This window comes from Diabrotica virgifera, chromosome 7, assembly GCF_917563875.1.
Source record: "Diabrotica virgifera virgifera chromosome 7, PGI_DIABVI_V3a".
NCBI lineage: Eukaryota > Metazoa > Arthropoda > Insecta > Coleoptera > Chrysomelidae > Diabrotica > Diabrotica virgifera.
This window is the reverse complement of record NC_065449.1, coordinates 252655810-252679268: the sequence shown is the minus strand read 5'-3', so window position 1 is coordinate 252679268 and position 23459 is coordinate 252655810. Positions and strand designations below refer to the sequence as shown.

Below are 23459 nucleotides of genomic sequence, written 5' to 3'. Positions count from 1 at the left end.
TACGAGATCCAGAGACCTAACGCGTACACCATTTTTTTTACTTTTTTACAGGCTATATTTTTGCTAAGAACATTTTTTTCGACAAAATACTTACTTTTTGAGTTATTTGCGAAAAACCGTCTAAAAATGTGGTTATTTGTTGAAAAATGAACATATTCACTCGCAAATAACTCGAAAAGTGTTGACTTGGCGAAAAAGCTCTATAGAACAAAAGTTACTTAAAATTAGTCAGTTTACCCATTTCCGGACTTATTTTGGACATATATTTTTTCACCCCCCAAAGGGGGTGAAAGTCACCCCCAGGGCAAAAGCACACATCGGCACAATATCACTTTTTTCTTTGACATGTAAGCTATACGTATGCCAAAATTCATGTCAATCCAAGCGGTTCTTTAAAATTTAGAGCAAAAACCGTGAAAGAATGTACTAATTGGTGACTGTCTCAATTAGAATCAAACAAAATTCATTGCGTTGATCAACTATTCTTTTTTAAACAATTGCAGTAATGGTAGGGGAGCAAAGTATGCTAAATGTGCAGTGAAGAGTACGTCTTAAAACCAAAAAAAAGTTAAGTAAAGTTTTCCATTTAAGTGGGGACTTTCCATTTTTTAATTTAATTTTCCATTTCCAACAATCGTTTTTCCGATTATAGCGCCATCTATCCATAATTCGAAAAAATGTCCCGAATAAAAGTTACTTATTTTTACGTAAGGAATCCAAATCTGCAATAAAAAATGGGGCTCCCATTTAAGATTTTAAAGTAACCCCCCAACACATCTCCGTGGAAGCTCGTGTTTGGTGCCATTCGATAGATTTTTCAAAAATATTGAATAAGTGTATTTTTCAGTTTTTCGATCTGATATTCATTTTGCGAAATATCGCGGGATTCGTATTTAAAATATTAAATTTACCCCCCACCCTCTCCGTGGGTGGTCGTGTTTGGTATCATTCGATAGATTTTTGAAAAATATTGAGCACATATTTTTTAGTTTTTTGATCTGTCATTCATTTCGCAAAATATTCGCTTTTTTCTTGTGAAACTTTGGGACCCACCCATTTCCTTACGCCCCGCTCAAATCGTCAGATTTGTGAAATATACACTCTTTTGCATGTACTTACCTTATCTTAATGTGACGATTTCGAGTTTTTCTAAGGATAGTTTTGTTTCGGCCCCCCCTTAACGAACTCCCCTGCATTAAGAGCCAATATATGGTAGAAGTACATTTTTAGGGTACAAGGTTTCTCCCCATGTAATAATCTGACGCGCTCGAGTAACTGCAAAAATCCCCGCTTGGGCTCCTCTACCATAATTTTATTTCATACATTGTAGCAGATGCATCGAAATTTGACAGTGACTTAGAGAAAAACAGTGACGTGGTAAGAAAAGGTGTCTCATATTTTTATATGATAATTTTTTTAGAAATGGACGGTTTAGTACCAGTGTATTACAAGTCCAAAGACTACGGTAGATTGATGCTGCGTTGGGCGGAAGTAATGCTCCGAATAATTCTGATCTGGCCTGATACAGATCACTACAAACTTTTGCTCTTCTCCTGCGTTACCTCAAGTTTAGCAAGTATATACATATTCTGTGGAATAATTGCATATGCAGTAAAATACTCAAACGAGTTTGAGAAGGTTTCTTACGCTTTATTTATGATGGCTATTCCACTATTGGTAAGTATATCAGTATACATTTCAAAAGTATTTATTCGCGGTGTGCAAGTCCTTGGAGGGGATACGAGAAACGATCGTGCGAGAATAGCGGAGAAATATTGTAACTTTCTTAAATAATTCATTGTCAATTGAAATTGTCAAATTGACGTATATTTCATATCTACTGTCAATGAAGAAGAAAAATTATATATTGCTCTACAATATTGATATGATATGCAATTATTATATAAAGGTAAACTTAATAATTGTATTTTGCTTGCAGTACTGCATTTTAATAACTAATTTTATTTACTACATACAATTGTTTACATTTTAATAACATAACCTGAATCTTATTTTTTCTTCTTATTATTGTTTGGCACTATGGCCTTGACAATTATCCAGTAACCAGCACTAATATAATAGACGGCCGGAGTGTGACGTCACGGCCAACTGCGGCTATATTCAGTGTTATGATGATCACTTTCCAAACAAAGATTGTAAACTCGTTGAAAAGTAAGGTTTTACCGAATCTCAAGACTTTTTAATTAGTATAAAATCTAAAAAAAAAATAAAATAAAATATAAAATCTAAAATTTCTAAAAATCAAATAAATTCTAACCTTACTTCACCCATAGATACATTTTATTGCTATTTATATAAAACATCATGCTTTATTATTTACACAACCTTGTAAAATTGCTGTAGTAACTATAACAATACATACTTACATATTGCAAAAAACGGAAATATTCTCTGTAAAAACTGAAAAAATAATAAAACATACAAATTTGCCACACTAAACAACGTTTGTTTGGAAAGGTTTGGAAAAATCTGACATAAAATCACTCCGGCCGTCCATTGGCCAATATAATTAAAAGTGCGAATAATGTTGCTGGGCGTAGAAACCAGGTGTCGCTTTGCCGAACTTGCACTGTCCCAATAGTGTTGATTTTTGAATAGAAAGCTATCAAGTTCGGCATGCCAGCGTATATTTGCTTCATTGATCTGACGAAGGAGTTTGACACGGTTTGCCTGGAAGACATTCTAAATATATTAATAGAAAACAAAACACCGACCAGCATAACAAAGATAGTTCATATCCTAAATAACAATAACGTAACCAAAGTTGGAGCAGAAGACCAATTCACTGAAAATATTCCAACACCGGGAGGAATTAAAGGCTACAGTTTAAGCCCCTACTCATGGGCATAATTATAAACAAAGTAACATCTCTTAATCTCGGATATAGAATGGGCAAGAAAAGAATTGGTATGGTGTGTTATGCAGATGATGCAGCTATTATTGCCGAATCAGAAGATGATCTTCAGAGACAGCTCTTTCCAGTTCTTTCAAATAAGCCACCAACTAAATATGAACATTTCTACCAACCAAACTATATGTATGACAATTGCAAAAGATCCGCTCAGATGTAAGCTAGTGATTCTAAAAAGTACAAGAATTTCAATATAGGAAAGGAAAACTAACGAAGAAGTAAGAACAAGAATGAACTCTGAGGAAACGGTAGTAGATAGAATAGAAAGAAGATCACTGAAATGGTTTGGACACCTATTAATAATGCCTGAAGAAGGTTGGCCTAAACAAATTTTTCAGTGTAGACCACCAGGAAAAAGAAAGCGGGGTAGACCGTGAGAGTCGTGGAATGAGAGCGTCAGGAGATCGATGTATGACCCCAATTTACAACAAGACGGAGACAATTTACAATTGGACAGAGAAGTTTGGCAAAGGATGACGGGAATACGGCAAGATGCTGTTAACAAGTGAATAATTATTGTAACATAATTGTATCTACCCGTAAATAGATAGAGAGACTTAATAGTATGTTCTTTAACGGTAAAATATTGCAAAACCTCTAAATTTTATAGAACCGCTTGGATTGACATGAAAGGCATACACATAGCTAACAAGTCAAAGAAAAAAAGTGATATTGTGCCGATATGTGCTTTTGCCCCGGGGGTGGTTTTCGCCCCCTCTTGGCGGTGAAGAAATATTTGTCCAAAGTAAGTCCGGAAATGGACAAACTGACTAATTTTAAGTAACTTTTGTTCTATAGAGTTTTTTCACTAGGTCAATACTTTTCGAGTTATTTGCCAGTGAACATGTTCATTTTTTCAACAAAAAAACCACGCTTTTAGACGGTTTTTTCGCAAATAACTCAAATAGTAAGTATTTTGTCGAAAAACCGTTCTCAGCAAAAATATAGCCTGCAAAATTTTTTAAAAAATGTTGTTATATCACGTCTATATACCTAGTAGAAGCAGAGTTATAGCTAATTAAAAATAGATTCATATTTGTCAAATTCCAAATGGAATACTTTAACGTGAAATAACCAAAAATGAAGCACATTTCATTACAGCTTATTTAGAGTGCCCAAAATAAAGTTAGTCCCATAACAAGTTACGCTCAAAATAAAGTTAGTCCCTTTTTTTGGTAAAAAAATCGGGAAAATCACCCCCTAATTAGTATCTCAAATGAACTTAATCATTACGACTTCACAAGTTTCTTGACTCGTGTATGTATTGTTTATATGATCTGTAAGTTTCATCGGTTTAAAGTCCTTATTTTTGAAAGGGCTGTAGTTAAAAGGGGTTGAACGAGTCACTAATCACGAATGTATGCAAATTTCGAAATATCAAAATCAATTTTTGTCTAACAGAAAAACAAAAAAATACATGATATTCAGAAAAGCATTGCTGACTTTTTTTGTTTTTCGAGATTTTTGGTATCTCTAATAATTTTTAAGTTATTTTGAAAAAAAGCATATTTTTCAAAATTAAAATTTTTAAAAATTTTACTTTAAAACTAAATTTTTTCAAAATCACTTTGAATCGATGAAACTTACAGATCATATAAACACAACATAAGTAAACTAATTTGTGGAGCGGTAACGATTAAGTTTCTAATTAGGGGGTGGTCTTCCCGATTTTTTTTTTGCCAAAACAAAAGGGACCAACTTTATTTTGAGCGTAAATTGCTTAAATTTAATGCTAGAAGCTTTTTGTAAAAACAGAAATAAAGCTTTTTTTAAACAATTTAAAAAAGTTATAATGGGTTTTCCCCAAAAAGTGCTTAATTTTTTGGATATTTCACTTCGAAATATTCTATTTGAAATTTGGTGAATATGAATCTATTTTTCATTGGCTATAACTCTGGTTCTACGAGGTCTAGAGACCTAACGCGTACACCATTTTTTTACTTTTTTACAGGCTATATTTTTGTTAAGAACATTTTTTTCGACAAAATACTTACTTTTTGAGTTATTTGCGAAAAACCGTCTAAACATGTAGTTATTTTGTTGAAAAATGAACATATTCACTCGCAAATAACTCGAAAAGTGTTAACTTGTCGAAAAAGCTCTATAGAACAAAAGTTACTTAAAATTAGTCAGTTTATTCATTCCCGGACTTATTTTGGACATATATTTTTTCACCCCAAGAGGGGGCGGCGAAAGTTACCCCCAGGGCAAAAGCACACATCGGCACAATATCACTTTTTTTCTTTGACATGTAAGCTATGCGTATGCAAAATTTCATGTCAATCCAAGCGGTTCTTTAAAATTTAGAGCAAAAACCGTGAAAGTACTACATATAATAAAACTTTGTTTTAGCCAATTCTAAAGATCCCAGTACTTGGCTACAAATCGAAACAGCTAAAAAAACTAATTCATCAGATATCAACAGACTTTTTGCCTTACGATATATTGGACACAATTCATACGAATTCTTTTAACATAATTTACAAGGTGATGTTTTATTTTATGACAACTTTGATAACGTTGGGTGAGTATTGATTGAATTGTATAAATCAAAAAAATACTAAATTATACTGTGAGGCATAAGTTATGGATATAGAAAATTATGCCCATTTTCATCGTGGATTTTTTCGTGAAATCATAATGGCAATGTATCAATATAATGAAGGTGAATTAAAAGACAATTTATGTTTCATTTCGATTAAGAGGCAACGCATAATCTACAAATTGTTGTTTCTGTTATGAACTTCATCAGTGCAGATGCTTGCCCGCCTCTGAATCAAAACGAAACGAAATTGCCTTTTGAAGGGAAATTTCAAAAATAGATTGAAATTCACTATGAGAACGCTGCCGCGACATCTATTAAAGAAAATAGAAAAGTCTCAGATACAGAATACAGTATTAAAAATAATATACACTAATTTAAATCTGAAACTTTAAAACGAGTAAAGACGAGGCGATTACCCCGGCTAATTGAAATAATATTCGAAAATATTACCTCAATCATCCAAGATAGCCATCTCTACACCTTTAGCTTAGCTCAGTCACTCAGGTGTATGTTCGTCTCGTCCTAATCTTGTTTATTTTCATAAAAATATAATAAAAATGTGACTTATTAAGTGCATTAACCAATATATTCGAATTCTTGCCAAAAACTAACAATTTGTAGATTATAATTATGGCTTTTGGTAGCTGATGGTAACTTCTTGATGTCTAATGGTACTGCTGTAGACTTCTTGTAGGTTTGGGCGGATGTTCGGCCCTAGGCCCCTGCAGATAGACATGGTGGTCGTTGCAGTCTGGATGTCATGGTCTCGTAGTGATGCATCGCCGTAGTTCCATCACAGGTGATAGGCTTGAAGCTCCCAGAGGGAGGACTGTGATTTTTAACCCAAAAACTAGAAGAGTAAAACACATATCAACAATCAAGAAGTTAATAACCAAAGTGTGCCAGTCTGCCATTCTTTATTCCAAAGAGTAGCAGATGACAAGAATAAATTAAATGGAAATAAGATGAGAAGAATAGTTAAAATTTGATTACTAAACGTGCATATATGTAAATTAAAAAGATATATTTAAAACTAAAATATCAGAACACATATTCTTACATTGGAGGTTAGTTTAGATAAAAAAATATTAGAAAAAGCTGTTCTAAGAAACTAGGTATGCATGGAATATAATGATTGTAATTAATATGATAAGAATAAAAAATTCACCCCAAGAGAAGATTTGATTTGGAATAAAAATGATTTATTTTTCACGTTACATGCCTTTTTAAGAAATAATTCTTACCTTTCCTTAGTGTCAGCGAGCGATGAAGTGTCACGGTCATGACAGTGGGACATGGAGGTGGCAGGCATGTTCCTTATTGAGACAGATACTTACAGACAGTTCACCAAACATAGCTGAAAGTGTGAAAATAACTACGCCCGTGATGCTCATTCATCATACGACGGACCTCGCACTCGCACTGACGGTCCAGATCGTTTGTATGCGCGTTATGTCTTCACTGTTCGCGCAGGTAATAGGAATTTCACACGTTCAGCTATGTTTGGTGAACTATACAGAGTAAGAATATACGGGGTGCGTTCAGTATGATGATTTAGATTTTAGATGAAAAGAGATATAGTAAATAGAAAATAATAAAAGTGGGCACCAACAAGTTTTTAACGAAGAAAACTGGTAAAACAAATGGAAGAAAATTATTGTTAATAAAATATTAAAGAAAATAAAGTAAAATATTTATTTAAAAATAAAATAACAAAGATGTGACGTTTGTAACGTTACAAGTTTCTTTATAGAACCATTCTCTGTTAACATCCTGAATCTCTGCCTCCCACAATTTACAAGGCATAGAGACGACGAATATAGAAAACAGAAAGGATTCTACAATATGCAATCACATTCCGTTTTCATTCGCCTAGGAGAAGGTACACAATCTGAGTACAGATAGAAGTGAATTAAAAGACAATTTATGTTTAATTTCGATTCAGAGGCAAGGCATAATCTACAGACAGCGCTGTTTCTGTTTTGAACTTCATCAGTGTATATGCTTGCCCGGCTCTGAATCAAAACGAAACGAAATTTCCTTTTGAAGGGAAATTTCAAAAATAGATTGAAATGCACTATGACAACGATGCCGCGACATCTATTAAAGAAAATAAGAAACTCTCAGATACAGAATACATTATTAAAAATATAATTAAATATAATAAAGATAAAATATATAATTAAATATTATAATTAAGATTTGTTGTAGCTATCTTATTTTCTTTGGTTATTTGGATACAGCCACAATTTATGTCAGAAAAAACTTTACCCTTTCCATGTGCATTACCTTCTGATTTTTCCAACAAATTTATTTATGTCTCTTTGTACATTCTTCATGCAATATCTGTCTCTATAATCGTCATCATGTCAAACGGTGGAACAAATATTTTTATACTTGGTGTTGGTCTGCGCACAGCCAACCAGATGTACATATTGCGCAAATGTTTTCAAAGCTACAACACGAGCGATATGGGTACAGTCATACAAAAGTTAAGAACAACGGATAAAAAAGATGTGGCTATTAGTTGCGCTAACGTCGAGAAGGAGTACTTATTGAGATGTGTGAAACACCACAACATGCTTATAAGGTAAAGCTTTTGAATTTTTACTTTCGCGTTCTGAATAGGATTGTACATAATGTAAGGTTTGTTTATGTAAGAAAGATACAATTAGCTGGTTCATCAAAGTCAACCTTCTTCTTCTTCTTCTTCTTCTTCTTTTGGCATCATAACCTTGGATGGGTCTTTGCCTATCTGGCTATGTCCTTCTATTCAGATCTCTGTTGTGCCCTTCTCATCCATTGTCTTATATTCATGGTTTTCAGGTTGTCTTCCACTTAAAATTTAAATTCAAATTCAAAATATCTTTTATTAAAAAAATTGTAAACAACACACTCATAGCAAATTGCCACAATTGAATAATAAGTGTCTACGCGACAATTGAAAAACGCGAAAATAGCCATTTTTAAGACTTAATAACTCGATTAAAAATTATTACTATGAAAGTCAGAAAGTGACTAAATCCAAGTTTAAAGCCCCCCCTATATGATCCTGAAGAAATTTGTGTCATTAATTTATTACTAAGCTGTTATTTTTAATTATTAACAATAAGATCGTATTGACGCGGCTGTAAATGTGAGTGCGAGTAAGATGCTCCATTGGACTGCCGGAATGGCCTCTCTCTCGCACTCACCATAGACATAGACGGCCGCCTAATACGTGCAGGCGCTCATTTTTATTACTTAAATAACAGCTTAGTAACAAAATAATGACAAAAATTTCTTCAGGATCTTGTAGGGGGGGCTTTTAACTTTGATTTAGTCACTTTGACTTTCATAATAATAGCTTTTAACGAATTCATTAAGCCTTGAAAATCGCCATTTTTCGTTTTTTTTCAATTTTAAATTGTTTATAACTCGAAAACGATCAACTTTAGAGAAAAATTACAAGAGACTTTTTTGTCCAGAATGGTCCAAAAAAACAAAAAATTGCAAGGGCCAAAAATATTGATTTTTGCAATTTGATTAAAAAAAATTGTTAAAAAAAATTTGGACCACTTTTCACGTGGGCGACTTCTTGAACCTTATTCTGGGATGCCTCATGAATGTGATTATGCAAAAAAATCTCATAGGAATATTTTCTCTAACGAACCCGCCGTTTCCGCCTTGTATATACGCGACGACGAGCTGGCCAAATACCCAAGTAGGTGGAGGCCAATAAACTAAAGAAGAAGAAGAAGAATATACCTAAATATAACCATAAACGGAACCATATTAGTTAAACTCTGTGACGTCACGGGTCATTTGAACTATTTTAAGATACAGAAGACTTTAAATTTGTACTTCTAAGTTATGAGTTTTTGAAGCATGAAATTTTTAAAATCTCATTTTTATACAAAACTAAACATTATTATGTAATAAAAAAATGTGCAAGTTCCCTATTGTGCCAATAATTTACTTAATATGTTTTAGATTTATCAAAGATCTTAACGATGCTTTCAGCCCTTTTGAACTTGGTCATCTATTTTTGACCGTTTTTGGTGTCAGCATAGGAGCGTATGTTGCATCTAGGGTGAGTAAGTAAAAAATAAGCTTATCTATTTATTATTTATCCTAATATTTTTGATATTATTTATTGATTAAATGAATGTAGGTAATACGTTTTACAAAATGAAACAAAAATTTAAAATAAGGTCTACTAAGGAATCAAATAGACAAATACAAACTGTCTACTCTCTAAGGAATATTGCTCGGAGATGGAGTGGTTATTCGAGTCTTTGAAGGGAGAAGGCAGAGTTTCTTAAGGGGTCTCATAGCTTGGATTGCCTAGGGGCTTCAAGATTCTTAGTCCGGGAGTGCGGGTGGTGCACAAAGAGTAAATAAGAAGATAACTGAAGTAGATGAAAATTGAAATTGAAGAATAATGACTTAACAGAATATTTATTTGATAGAAAAGTTGAAACCCAACTATTTTTAGAATAAAAATAGTAAAACACAACAGAAAGTTACCAAACAAATAAAATCAACAGAAATTGGAATAAAATAATTATTTAAAGAAAAATAATAAACTTGTGACGTTTGTAACCTTCCAATATAATTAATCAAGTGACAGGGGAGGATGGTAAAAGTACAAACGATAGAAATGAGATAGTAGGGACAGAATAGAAATTATAAGTTCTGTGTAAGTTTTCATACTATCTTTTCCATTAAGGTACGTATCCATTACGTTGGTGCCCCGTGCTCCGTGTTGATACGGCATGCGCTTCTCTACATAGTGTGTCCACGGATGGGGTGCTCAAGAGGAAAAACATTTTTATTTCATTCTTGATAAAAAGTTTTGCTTGTTCTAAAACCCCATAAAACGAAATAAAATTTAAGTTTTTCAAAACCTGCTTGATTTTGTAACCAATTTTATGTAAATCCCTATAAATGTTTGCACCAAGTTCGAAATCGTAACAATAATCTAGTGTTGCTAACCTACAGTGTACATTAGTAACTGTAAGCTCCGATAAATAATTTGTGAGTTGTTATTTTCTTCGACAATGTTAAGCTTTCAACAAAAAATTTATCTTGTGAACTGTCATTCTTGATCGATATTTTGCTTGTTCTAAAACCCCCTAAAAAGAAAACAATAAATTTTAATATCAATAACAATACAATAATAAAGAATAATAGGAAAAATAACAGTAAATAAAAAACAACTACTTGGCGTAGCCTCCACCAACTTGTTAAAACACTATGATTATTATACATTATTGTTACGATTTATCCTACATATTATGTGATGACCACTTACCAATCACATCAGATGAAGTGGAAAGAGCAATATCACAACTAAAAGATGGCAAAGCTCCTGGACCTGACAATGCATATGCTGAACTCATAAAACTATTTAACACCGACGCGCGACGGTACTCAACGCCTAACCAAAATATTTAACGACATATATTTAAGCGGAGTAATACCAAAAACATGGTTGAAGTCGACGTTTGTTGCTTTACCAAAGAAAACAAAGTCCGTATCCTGCAGTGATTTCCGAACCATCAGCTTAATGAGCCATATTTTAAAACTATTTCTAAAAATTATACATCAAAGGATATATAGACTGCGAAGAAAAAATCAGCCGTACACAGTTTGGTTTTCGAAAAGCAGTGGGTACAAGAGCAAGAGAGGCTCTATTTCGTATACAAGTGCTATTTCAACGATGTAGAGACGTAAATTGCGATATTTATGCATGTTTCATTGATGACCATAAAGCGTTCGATACAGTAAAGCACGACAAGCTGATGGAGATATTAACCAATATTGGAATTAACACCTGTGATTTAAGGATTATCAGCAATCTGTACTGGAATCAAACATCCTCTATCCAGACAGAGGCAGGAGAAGCCGACGATATCAAAATCAAACGTGGGGTACGTCAGGGATGTATACTGCTGTTTAATATCTACTCTGAGAAAATCTTTCAAGAAGCAGTGGATGATGTTGAAGCCGGAATTCGAATTAACGGAGAATGTATCAATAACATAAGATACGCAGACGACACTGTGGTATTCGCTGACAGTTCTGAAGCCCTACAGGAGTTAATGAACAGAATCGCGGAGGTCAGTCAGAGATACGGACTTTCACTAAACACTAAGAAAACAAAATGTATGATTATCTCCAAGAACAAACAGCAATTTGGACGAATCAGTGTGAATGGTCAACAAATAGAAAGAGTAAAAACATATAACCTACCTTGGTACGAACGTCAATGAAAATTGGGACCATTCTATAGAAATCAAATGTAGGATAGAGAAAGCAAGATCTGCATTTCAAAAAATGGCAAAGTTGTTCAAATGTGATGATTTGTCGATACCCATAAAAGTCAGATTACTACTATATCTTTCCTATACTCTTGTACGGAGTTGAATCGTGGACTCTCACAGACGCCACCTGCAAGAAAATTGAGGCTTTTGAGATGTGGCTTTATCGTCGAATCCTGAAGATATCTTATGCCGACCACATTACTAATGAGGGTGTTTTGCTGAGAATGCAAAAAGAGAAAGAGCTGCTAATCAAAATAAAAACAGCCAAAATCGAGTACCTCGGTCACATCATGAGGAACAGTGAAAGATATGGACTACTGAAACTGGTCTTACAGGGAAAAGCAGAGGGAAAGCGAGGACCAGGAAGGCGAAGGATTTCGTGGCTGAAAAATCTACGTACGTGGTTCAACACAACCACTACAAATCTTTTCAGCGCAGCAGTGTGCAAAGTACAGATTGCCATGATGGTCGCCAACATCCGAAACGGATAGGCACTACAAGAAGAAGAAGTTACGATTTCGAACTTAGTGCAAAAATTTATAGAGATTTATATAAAATTGTCTACAAAATTAAGCGGGTTTTAAAAAACTTGAATTTTATTTTGTTTTATGGGGTTTTCGAACAAGCAAAACTTTTTATCAAGAATGACATTTTTCGCTAAAATTAAAAATAAAAAAGTTTTTCCTCTTGGGCACCCCATCCGTGGACACAGTGTATAAACCGCCAAATCGGTTAATAGGTGGCGATTTATATGTAGAGGAGCGCATGCCGTATCCACACGGAGCACTAAAGTGGATACATACGTAGTACGTACCTTTATATTTAACACATTTGATCTGCAATTGACTATGTTCTCGTTCTCATCGTTATATATGTTACAGTTCAAGTTGATTCTCAGTTAGAGTCGACTCCAACTAGTTGGAGTCAACTCCAACTGAAACGAGCAGTAAAAGTTGATTTTAAAAATTTAAATCAACTTGTACTAGTTGGAGTTGACTCTTCCTGGATCGATTCAGTAAATGTTGATTATACGAGAATCTCAAGTGCATTTTTGATGAGTTTGCGTTTCTTTGTCTTGACCGTTTTAACTACTTATTAGTAGAGTCTGTAACGTCGTCCCCGTTAGGTTAATTATTCTGATTCGATTTTTTGCACAAACTTACTCAAAGAAATACATCCTTATAACAAATACACAGGGTGTCACGCGGTACCTTGGCCGAAAAATTTTTTAACCAATTTTTGTTAAATTCAAAAAAATAATTTTTATCTACTTTATCTCATATTATGTAAGTAAAGGTTTTATTGTGTGAAAATTGTAAATATAGATAGCAGTACATGAAGGGCTTAAAGTGTGTCTGAAGTAACAATGTATTTTAAATGGCTTTTAATTTTTGTTTTCGCACTGTTTTTTAGCACACTTTCATATAATTAAACATCCTTAACTTTCGCCTTCGGGAGGAAATCAGACTCGCCCTTGCAACGGCAACTGAAATGCTCACAAAACAGCGACCACGGAAGCAAAGATGGATGACAGAGGAAATTGGATTTAATGGATAAAAAAAGAAAATTCAAACAGCACAAAGTAATGTACAAAGCAGTAAATAGAACCATTAAGCAAAAAATAAAAATTGCAAAAGAAAAATGGATAACAGAACAAAAGAAATCGAAAACTTATATAAAAAAACATGATGACTTCCATCTGTATAAGAAACTCAGAAATTCACAAGCACGACATATTCAAAAGGACTAAATAATCTAATCAACGCAGAAGGCAAAGTGATTTCAAGCCCTGAAGAACAAATAAACATGTGGGAAGACTAACGACGAAGGTCTTCCAATACTGAAGTCCGAACTGGAATATGCTCTACGTCAACTAAAAAACAACAAATCTGTGGAAAAAGATGAAAAACCAGCTGAGCTGTTGAAGTTAATCAACGAGAAAACTTAGACCTTCTTCTTGGACTATTTAATAGTGTTTAAAATACAGGGACTATCCCTAAAATATGGCTTGAATCAGTCTTCATACCACTACCTAAAAAGAAGAATGCCAAATTATGCCAGGACTTCCGCCTTATAAGTCTATTAAATAACATTCTAAAGCTTTTCTTGCGTATCATACAGAACAGAATATACAGTAGAGTCTCGGTTATCCGCCCTTCATTTATCCGCCGTTCCGTTTTATCCGCCGCTCCTTTAAGTAATAATTTTTTTTTCAAATTTATATAACTTTGAAAATATTAAAGAATGAGTAAAAATTTTTTAAGATGAGATAAAATAAGCCGAGCATTCCGAGCAACAAGAAGAAAGAGCTGTCGATATTATGCTGCTACAAGATGGCGAGTATTGGCAGCAACAAAACGAGATACATCAGCAAGGCAGATGAAAATCGCTAGTTTTTTTCGTTCATCCTAAATCATTCTATCTACAATGTCCAATGTCAGTCAAAATTAAACTGATTCTCTTCTTCTTCTTCTTGTGCCACTCCTATCGGAGACTGGAAATCATCAAGGGCTCAACTTGTGTTTCATTTAACGCTCCCTATTATCCGCCATTTCGGCTTATTCGCCCTTCCGTCGACCTGTTTATGGCGGATAACCGAGATTCTACTGTATTATAAAAAATGTGATGAGGTCACCGGTCAAGAACAATTTGGCTTCAGGAAAGGTATGGGGACACGAAAAGCAATATTCTGTCTTCAAACTCTGGCACAAAGATAAGCAAGCAGACCTTTTTATCTGTTTCATAGATTTTGAAAAAGCGTTCGATAGGGTGACGCACAAGACCTTGATAGAAAGATTGAACAACATCGGAGTCGACAAAAGAGATTCTAAAATTATAGAGGCTATTTATTGGAATCAGGCAGCAATCGTAAAGACCAATGGTAATACGTCAAGGCCAATTGAAATACAACGAGGTGTTAGACAGGGTTGTGTGCTATCACCCATACTTTTAACGTCTACTCTTAGGTAATATTTGCGAACTCTTTATCGCACTCTTCAGAAGGAATCAGGATAAACGGTCAGAGAATAAATAACATCCGCTATGCAGATGACACAGTATTAATGACTGATTCGGACCATAGTCTGCAGATACTGGTGGATAGGGATACTGAGAGTTGTGAAAAAATGGGGATGAAGATCAATACTGCGAAAACCAAAGTTATAAAAATATCAAGGAACAAAAATTTACCTCTTCCAATAAATATGTGAAACACCAACAGCTTGAATACGTAAGCCAGTACAAATATCTTGGTTGCTGGTTCAACAATCAACTTGATTATAAACAAGAAGTCAAGAGCGAAAATACAGGTAGTCCGACAGGGGTTTATCAAAATGAAAAGCTTATTTTGTAACAGTAGCATTAATATCAGCCTTAGTTTAGATGTCGTTTTCTGCATTACTATGTGTGGTCAATACTTTTGTATGGAACGGAGGCCTGGACACAACACAATACTGATGAACACGTTGGACGCCTTTGAACTCTGGCTTTATAGAAGTGACTTGAAAATACCGTGGACAACCCACACCACCAACGAATATGTTCTGAGGAGAATAGATACAGGTAGGGAACTGCTAAAAATCATTAAAGTCAGAAAAGTTAGCTACCTGGGACACATAATGAGAAACGAAAAGTACCGCCTCACGCAACTTATCATCCAGGGTAAGATTAAAGGAAAACGGGGTCCCGGTAGGCTCCAGATTTCATGGCTTAGAATTATCAGAGACTGGACCGGCCTTGATTCAACATCTTTGTTTAGAGCCGCATTGGACAGAGACAGATTTGCCAGTGTAGTCGCTAATCTCCACTAAAGGAGAAAGCACCACAAGAAGAAGAACTTTCGCCTTGTCATGGTGATGACATGTAAGAAATAAATTACAAAAAATGTGTTTTTGTGGTTTGACAGAAGTTTGAATTTTTAAATGTCAAAATGGTGCAATGGTGCATCTCACTCGCACTCACATTGATAGCTACGTCAATACGCTCCTAGCGCTCATTGTTAATAATTAAAAATAACCGCTTAGTAATAAAATAATAACAAAAAGTTCTTCAGTATCTTGTAGGGGGGTCGCTAAAATTTTATTTGGTGACTTTCGGATTTTCTCGTGACTTTCGGTGACTTTCTCGTCACTTTCGATGACTAATATAATTTTTAACTGAGTTATTAAGCCTTGAAAATGGTCATTTTCGTATTTTGAAATAAATATAACAATAAACAAGTATGAGGTCTTTTGACCTGGCTCCGAATGACCCAAATGATGTAAAGAAAATTGTCCTAAATGAATTTTTTTTGTGAGTTTGTTTAAAAAAGTTGTTTAAACAAATTTTCTACCACAGTACCATCTGACACTTTGTGGATTCGTTATAAGGACCTCTTTTTGAGTAAGTTTGTGCAAAAAAATCGAACTGGAATAATTTACCTATCGGAGGCGACGATACAGCCTAGAATATAAATATCACAATTTGAACATAATTATTTCCAGTAACATTTAATTTCTAGGATGATGACGTCATCTACGTTTTTTTAAATGAGAATAGGGGTCATGTGATAACTCATTTTAAAGATAATTCAATTTTCTATTCAGTAATATAAACATTAACATTATTATTTATACAGGGTGTCCAAAAAATATTTTTTTTGAATTAAATTTTTTGACAAATAGAAGAATGTGTGTAATTTATTTAACTCATAATACATTTTACTCCTATCAGAAAACCGAAAATAATGTGTATTTGACAAATAAAAATATTGTTTTTTGCTTAAATTCAGTATTATTTTTCAAATAAACATTTTATGAGAGCAGTAAAATGTATTTTGAATTAAATAAATTACATACTTGCATTCTTCTTTTTATGTCAGTAAATTTAATCAAAAAAATAAAAAAATTTGGGCACCCTGTATAAAAAAATTATGTTATTAGTTTTATTATTGAATAGAGAATTGAATTACCTTTCAAATGAGCTATCACAAGACCCCTATTCCCATTTAAAAAAATCATCGATGACGTCATCACGCCCAGATGGGTGACGTCACTACTATGGTATATATGCCAAAAAGTCGTAATTTAAAAATAAAAATTGACCTGTTTCGGGATTTCTTTCTAAAATCGTCCATTCTCGAGAAAATGAATTTATTCCAACCTTTACGTGCTCACTGTATATTATGAAAGTCAGAAACTAAAAAAATCAAAGATTAAAGCTACCTCTATAAGATCCTGAAGAAATTTTTGTCATTATTTCATTAATAAGATATTATTTCTAATTATCAACAATGAGCGCTAAGCGCGTATTGAGGCGGCCGTCAATGTGAGTGCGAGTGAGATTCACCATTGGACGGCCCAAATGGTGCATCTCTTTAACACTCACCATTGACGGCCGCCTAATACGCACTTAGCGCTCATTGTTAATAATTAAAGATAAAGCTTAGTAATAAAATAGTGACAAAAATTTCTGCTGGATCTTGTACAGGGGGCTATAAACTTTGATTTGGTCACTTTCTGACTTTCATAATAATGGATTTTAACCGAGTTATTAAGCCTTGAAAATGGCTATTTTTGCATTTTTCAAATTTTAAATCGCGTATAACTCGACAACAATCAATTTTAGAGAAAAATCACAAAATACCTTTTTTTGCTCAGAATAACTCAAATGATCTAAAAAAAATTGTTCGAAGTGAAAAAATTATTTTTGTGAATTTGTCTAAAAAAATTGTTTAAACAATTTATCGATCAAGGTACTGCCTGGCACCCAGTAGATTTGTTATAAGGAACTCTTTTTGAGTAAGTTTGTGCAAAAAATTCGAATCGGAGTAATTTCACTAACGGGGACGACGATACAGCCTAGACTAATTTGAACATATTCAGTAACATTAATTTAATTTCTAGAATCGGCTGTTTGTGTGAATCAGAATCAACTTTTACTAAATGGCATTGGGAAGAGTATACTTTTCCTAGTTGGAGTCTACTTTTACTAGTAAATGTTGAATATAAATCTTCATTTTATATTTATAATCAACTTTTACTGAAACCAGCCGTTAGAGTCGACTCCAACTAGTTGGAGTCAACTCCAACTGGATAATCAACTTGAACTGTAACATATACATTTTTTAGGATGACGTAAGCAAATTTCAACGATTCCTGGGAGTTCTATATGTTATAGCTTACCTTTTTCAGCTTGGATACGATTGCGTCACGAGCACTGAATTGTGGTATCAGGTATGTTAGTTAAGCATTTGATATTTAGGAATTTTATGAATGCTGACCACTCCTTTTTAGTATGAATTGTATTTACAGTTCAACAGGCCTTAAAGGCCCATGGCTTGGAATGTTTCCACTGTTTTCTTCCATTTTCCTCTGTCAGTGACCGCAGTTCTTCAATTTGTTATACCGATTGTTTCAGGTCTTCCTTACACGCTTCTAGCCACTTTGTCTGTGGTCGTCCTCTTCTCTTCTTTCCTTTCCCTCTCAGCAGCGAGTCCTTTGCCCTCCCACCTTCCGTCATCCATTGTGTCAAAGTGGCTGACGGAACAATTCTCAGATCTCCGCATTTGTTCGTCTCCTCCAAACTTCATCGTCTTTTACTCCCACGAATATCTTCCTTAGAACACTGCTCGCAGATGTTCAGCATATTTTCTTGATTTTTGTTCATAACCCATATTTCGCTGCCGTAAAGGACTGTGGGCTGGATTACTGTTCGGTTTTTTCTCTTAGTACTTTCTGTAAGGCTCCGACAGTCGTTTTTCCTCTCGAAATTAGCTTCTCAATTTCTTAGTTTTCTTTCCCTTTTCTTGTTAGGGTTACTAGCCCAGTCGGGATAGCATTTGACCTTGCATTAGGAGCTGCCTCAAATTTTATTTTGTCAATCTTTAGGAAGGGACAATAGTAGTGTAAATTTAAAATCTCGACTGAATTCCACCGTTGCTTTAGTCGCCATCTTGATTTTAAGCGAGAACCGTTTGACTCAATATCTCCGCTATTTTCAACTTTTCGATAAAAAGTGTAAATACGGAAATTGTTGAAAATACGATTTTCTAGAATTTCGTTTATTATAATGTTTTTCGTGCGGTCGATATTTTCCGAGTTATGAGGGGAAAATACTGACAGTTAGAGCATAATTATTGAATTATTGAATTATCTCGTTTATTATTAGTTTTACAACAAACATGTACCTGTACAAAAACGAAGAGAATTAAATTTTGTACAACTTTGATCTCTTTAATTTTTTTGATAAAATCAATATTTAAGGTAGTACGTACGCGGTAAAGGTGCGAGGGTAAGACCTGATTGATTTTATAGCAATTGTTTTTGTTCAATATCTCCGCCATTTTCAACTTTTCGACAAAAAGTGTAAGGACTGAAATAGTTGCAATTACGATTTACTACAATTTTTTGAGAAAACCAGTGGCGGTTCTACGAGGGGGGAGAATGGGGATATTCTCCCAACAGGGTCCAAAATTAAAAAAAATTGTTGGAATATAAAAATATATATTAACTGACATGAAACTTAAAATATCGACAGACAAATTCAACCAATAAAACCCGATAGTTAATAAAATGAAGTGAACTTTAAGCATATATTATTAAGATATTATTTATGTCTTTTATGTACTTAGTTTGGTTGGTGTTTCATTGGAAGTTTCAAAAATTGTATAAAATATTATTCTCTTTATTTTTGTTTATGTACAATTATGTCGTAAAGTTAATAATAAATGACACAATTCAATAATTATGCTTCCCCTCCGCTTCCACTATTTCCCCCCTTAACTCGGAAAATATTGATCGGATAAAAAAATTGTGCAATAGAATATGTAGGAAATTGCATTTCCAAAAATTTTATTTCCTACCGTTTTTGTCGAAAAGTTGAAAATGGCGGAGATATTAAGCAATAATAACGGTTCTCCTTTAAAATTAATATGGCGGCTAATGCAACCTCGGAGTTCAGTCGCGATTTTAAATTTACACTACTATTGATCATCACTAATGGATAGAATTATAAAATTTGTGGCAGCTCGTAAACAAGATTCAATTCAATAATTATGCTCCCTCACTACTTTTTACTATTTTCCCACTTATCTCGGAAAATATCAACCGCATGAAAAAAATTGTTAAAAATAAATTGTAGGAAATCATATTTGGAACAATTTTAGTTGAAAATGGCGTAGATATTGAACAAAAACAATTGCTATAAAATCAATCAAGTCTTACGCTCGCGCAATTACCGCATACGTACTACCTTAAATATTAATTTTAGCAAAAAATGAAACAGATCAAAATTGTGTAGAATTTAATTCTCCCTATTTTTGTATAGGTACATTTTTGTCGTAGAACTAATAATAAACGAGATAATTTAATAATTATGCTCCAACTGTCACTATTTTCCGCCATAACTCAGAAAATATCGACAGCACGAAAAAATTGTAGTAATATAAACTATAGAAAATAACATTTTAAACAATTTTGGTTGGTATACTTTTTGTTGAAAAGTTGAAAATGGCGGAGATATTGAGCAAAAGCGGTTCTCGTTTAAAATCAAGATGGCAGCTAACGCAACGGCGGAATGCAGTCGAGATTTTAAATTTACACTACTATTGGCCCCCTCTACAGATTAGAAAAATAAAATTTGGGGCAGCTCCTAATGTAAGGTTAGGCCTGTTATTCGTCTAACACGACTGGACTATACTCCTAGATACTTAAACTCCGTCACCTTTTTGAAGCAATAGTCTTTAATTTCGTTGTTTGTGGTAGTCTTCAGTTGTGTGTCTTATGTGGTCTGCCCTATTTCCATATACATACTTTGTTTTTTTCCTCATTAATACTCAGTCCATACTGCTTAGCCGTCGCTTCAAAGAGTTTCCTTTCAGCTCTTGCTATTAACACTACATCCTCAGCAAGGGCCAGGACCTGGCGTGTGCTGTCATAGATCATATCTTTTGTTCGTATCTTTTGTTCTCTCTCTCAATATTGTCTCAAATAAGAACTTAAAGAGTACTGTAGACAGCGGATCTCCCTGCTTAATCCTCTTTTAACTTCAATTTACTTCAAATTTTCCTGTTAGGCTTCCTTCTATCTTTACTCTATTGTTTCTCTCGCTGTTTGTCTCGTTGTTTGTGGTACTATTCAGTTGTGTGTCTTCATATGTGGTCTGCCCCGTTACCGTATAGTTTGTTCTTTGCTCATTAATAAAATTAGTCCATACTACTTAGCTTTCGCTTTAAGGAGTTTGAAAATCCTTAGCAATTCCCTTTCAGTTATTGCTCCAAACACTACATCTTCTGCAAAGGTCATGACCTGGTTTCTGTTGTCAAAGATCATACCTTTCGTTCGTATTCCATTCTCTCTCAATATTGCCTCCAACAAGAAATTGAAGATTACTGTGGACAGCGGATCTACCTGCTTGAATTCCCTTTTAACTTCAAATTTCCCTGTTAGGCTTCCGCCTATCCTTACTCTATTCTCGGTCTTCATTAAGGTCATTTTTACTAGCCTGATCATCTTTTCAGGGATTCCAAGTACCCTTAGAGCCTGGTACAGACGCCTTCTTATCACATAATCGTAGGCTTGTTTGAAATCTATAAAGAGGAGGTTTAGCTTTAACTGTTGCTCGTACGTACTGCTCTGAATCATTTCCAACACGAATATTTGATCTATGGTGAATCTGCCCTTTTTGAATACTACCAAACTGCTCGTTTGAGTGCCTTTCCAGTCTGCTTCTTATGGTTCTGGCGAGGTGGCGAGTACCTTATATCGTTCTTATATGTTACATCTAGCAACTTTTTAGTATGAATTAAATCAAGTTGAATATTTTGGATGGTGATTTTAGGTTTTTTAATTTTTATAGGCAAGCTTATTACCTGAATGCATTTTTAAAAGCAACTGGAACAGTCTTCAAGATGAGAGTCTTAAGAAAGATCTATTGTTTGTTTTGCACCATTCTCAAAAATTTCTGGTATGCACTGTGTACGGCCTTTATGACTTGAATACAACGTTGTTTATTAAAGTAAGCATTCTACGTATTTCAACCGCAGAAACAGACGAGCCACTCTGCAGCGCTACTCTGTGGCGCCACAAAGTGGCTTAGACAGGCGATTTTGTAGCGCCATTGATTTTGTAATGGACGCCACTGTCAGCGAGGATCGGAGACAGTGGCTGGCTACTGTCGCTCGTCTGGAATGGCACGTTTAAATTACATAATAGCCACTTTACACGATGCAAGTAATTGCGCAATTAATTGCACACTTTCTTGCGCAAGAACTTGTGCAATAAGTTGCAACTAACTTTCTGCAATAAAGTGATTACACGGTGCAAACAATTGCATAAACTGATATGAAATAGACAGAAACTTTGACAAAATAGCATAAATTTTAGGTTATGTTGTTTTTATAAATTAAATGTAATTTTTTGAGTAGAGTTTTATCAGATCTTTGGTGCTGAGGCAAAACCCGATATGTCAAAAAACATGATTTTGCAGCAGATGAGTTTAAAAGTTCGCAGTGTTGTTGAAATAGTGGACATATCGGAAACTAATTTTATCATCTACTGGTTACATGGATGCGTTTAGCCATGTAGGGTTTTGTCATCATATTCTTCATCGCTCAATGTACATATTGGCATTAAAAACGAAAATCGATAATTTTTGACATATCGGGTTTTGCCTTAGTACCACAGAGATATTAGATTATAATTTGAGAAAATTATAATAATATGTATTATAACAAAATCAATTAATACCTAATGCAAGTATACCTATAATACATTATTCATTTACAAAAGGAAACAAGTTGTAAGAAATGCAAATAGAAAATAGTTTTTTTAATCCCTATGTTGCATCATTAAAGTTATCCACCAGAATAATGTTATCTGTGAAGTTTGAAATTGGTAGAAAGTTCCTCTAGTTTTGTAAAAAAATTGTTTAGTTTGAAATTTAGGATGACAGAATGTCAATGTAGTAAAAACAAACAGTGTAGCCTTAAAAATAGGACATGTTCTATTTAGCTGCAACTTCTTGCAGCTTCTGTGCAATTTTCGTATGACACGGACACGATGCAATTTCTATTGCTGCAAGAAATTGTACAATTAATTGCGCAATTAGTTGCATCGTGTAAAGTGGCTATAAGAATTTACGGCTAATCATCGGAAGCTACTTTGTGGATCCACAGTGTAGTGCTGCAGAATGATTCGTCTGTTTCTGGGGTAATTATTTATTGATTTAATTAAAATCTGTAAAAAAGCTTCTGAAGTAATAATTGTTTGCTATTTTAGGTTCTTAAAGTCACCTTTTCGGCTTACACTGTGCTTTCAACTGCTTCAACTGTATCAAAGTAATATAAAAACTAGACAAATAATATGTTTTTTGCCGATAAAACACAGTGTACTGTACGATTCTTAGATATTATAGTGAGGAAGAACATGAAGCAGTAAAGTTGCGAATAAATAGGACAAGTAATTTTACACACTTAAAAATGAATTATTAATTGTGACATTATTGTGAGGCACTATAAGAAATTTACATTGAATTTTTATTTTAATAGTATGTAGACAATAATTGTATGCTTATTATTAATAAAGCTTATTAATATTAAAGAAAACATCCTTAGTTCATGTATTAATCAGTGACATTTAAACTGTAACAGTGCTCCCGTGTGGTGTGTCGTTGACTAATGTAAACTGGACATTAAAAC

General features: G+C 34.0%; 2 protein-coding genes across 2 annotated transcripts in view; one reads left to right on the top strand and one right to left on the bottom strand.

The window, feature by feature from the left end:
* Positions 1 to 23459, bottom strand: part of LOC126888429 (zinc finger MYM-type protein 1-like) — a 74717-nt gene that overhangs the window by 25909 nt on the left and 25349 nt on the right. The window lies entirely within an intron of this gene.
* LOC126888430 (uncharacterized) lies at positions 1145 to 23300 on the top strand. The gene is made up of 7 exons (XM_050656684.1): positions 1145 to 1677; positions 5285 to 5456; positions 7689 to 8067; positions 9450 to 9549; positions 17893 to 17997; positions 21620 to 21778; positions 23041 to 23300. Exons 1-7 carry the CDS (start codon positions 1405 to 1407, stop codon positions 23101 to 23103), a joined length of 1251 nt encoding a protein of 416 aa, XP_050512641.1. The 5' UTR covers positions 1145 to 1404; the 3' UTR covers positions 23104 to 23300.

Excerpts from the sequence above, each read along its gene's own strand:
- LOC126888430 (XM_050656684.1), top strand. The coding sequence starts at position 1,405 with ATGATAATTTTTTTAGAAATGGACGGTTTAGTACCAGTGTATTACAAG. Across the intron at positions 1,678-5,284 it reads TGATGGCTATTCCACTATTG|CCAATTCTAAAGATCCCAGT; the intron begins GTAAGTATATCA and ends ACTTTGTTTTAG. Across the intron at positions 5,457-7,688 it reads GACAACTTTGATAACGTTGG|CTATCTTATTTTCTTTGGTT; the intron begins GTGAGTATTGAT and ends GATTTGTTGTAG.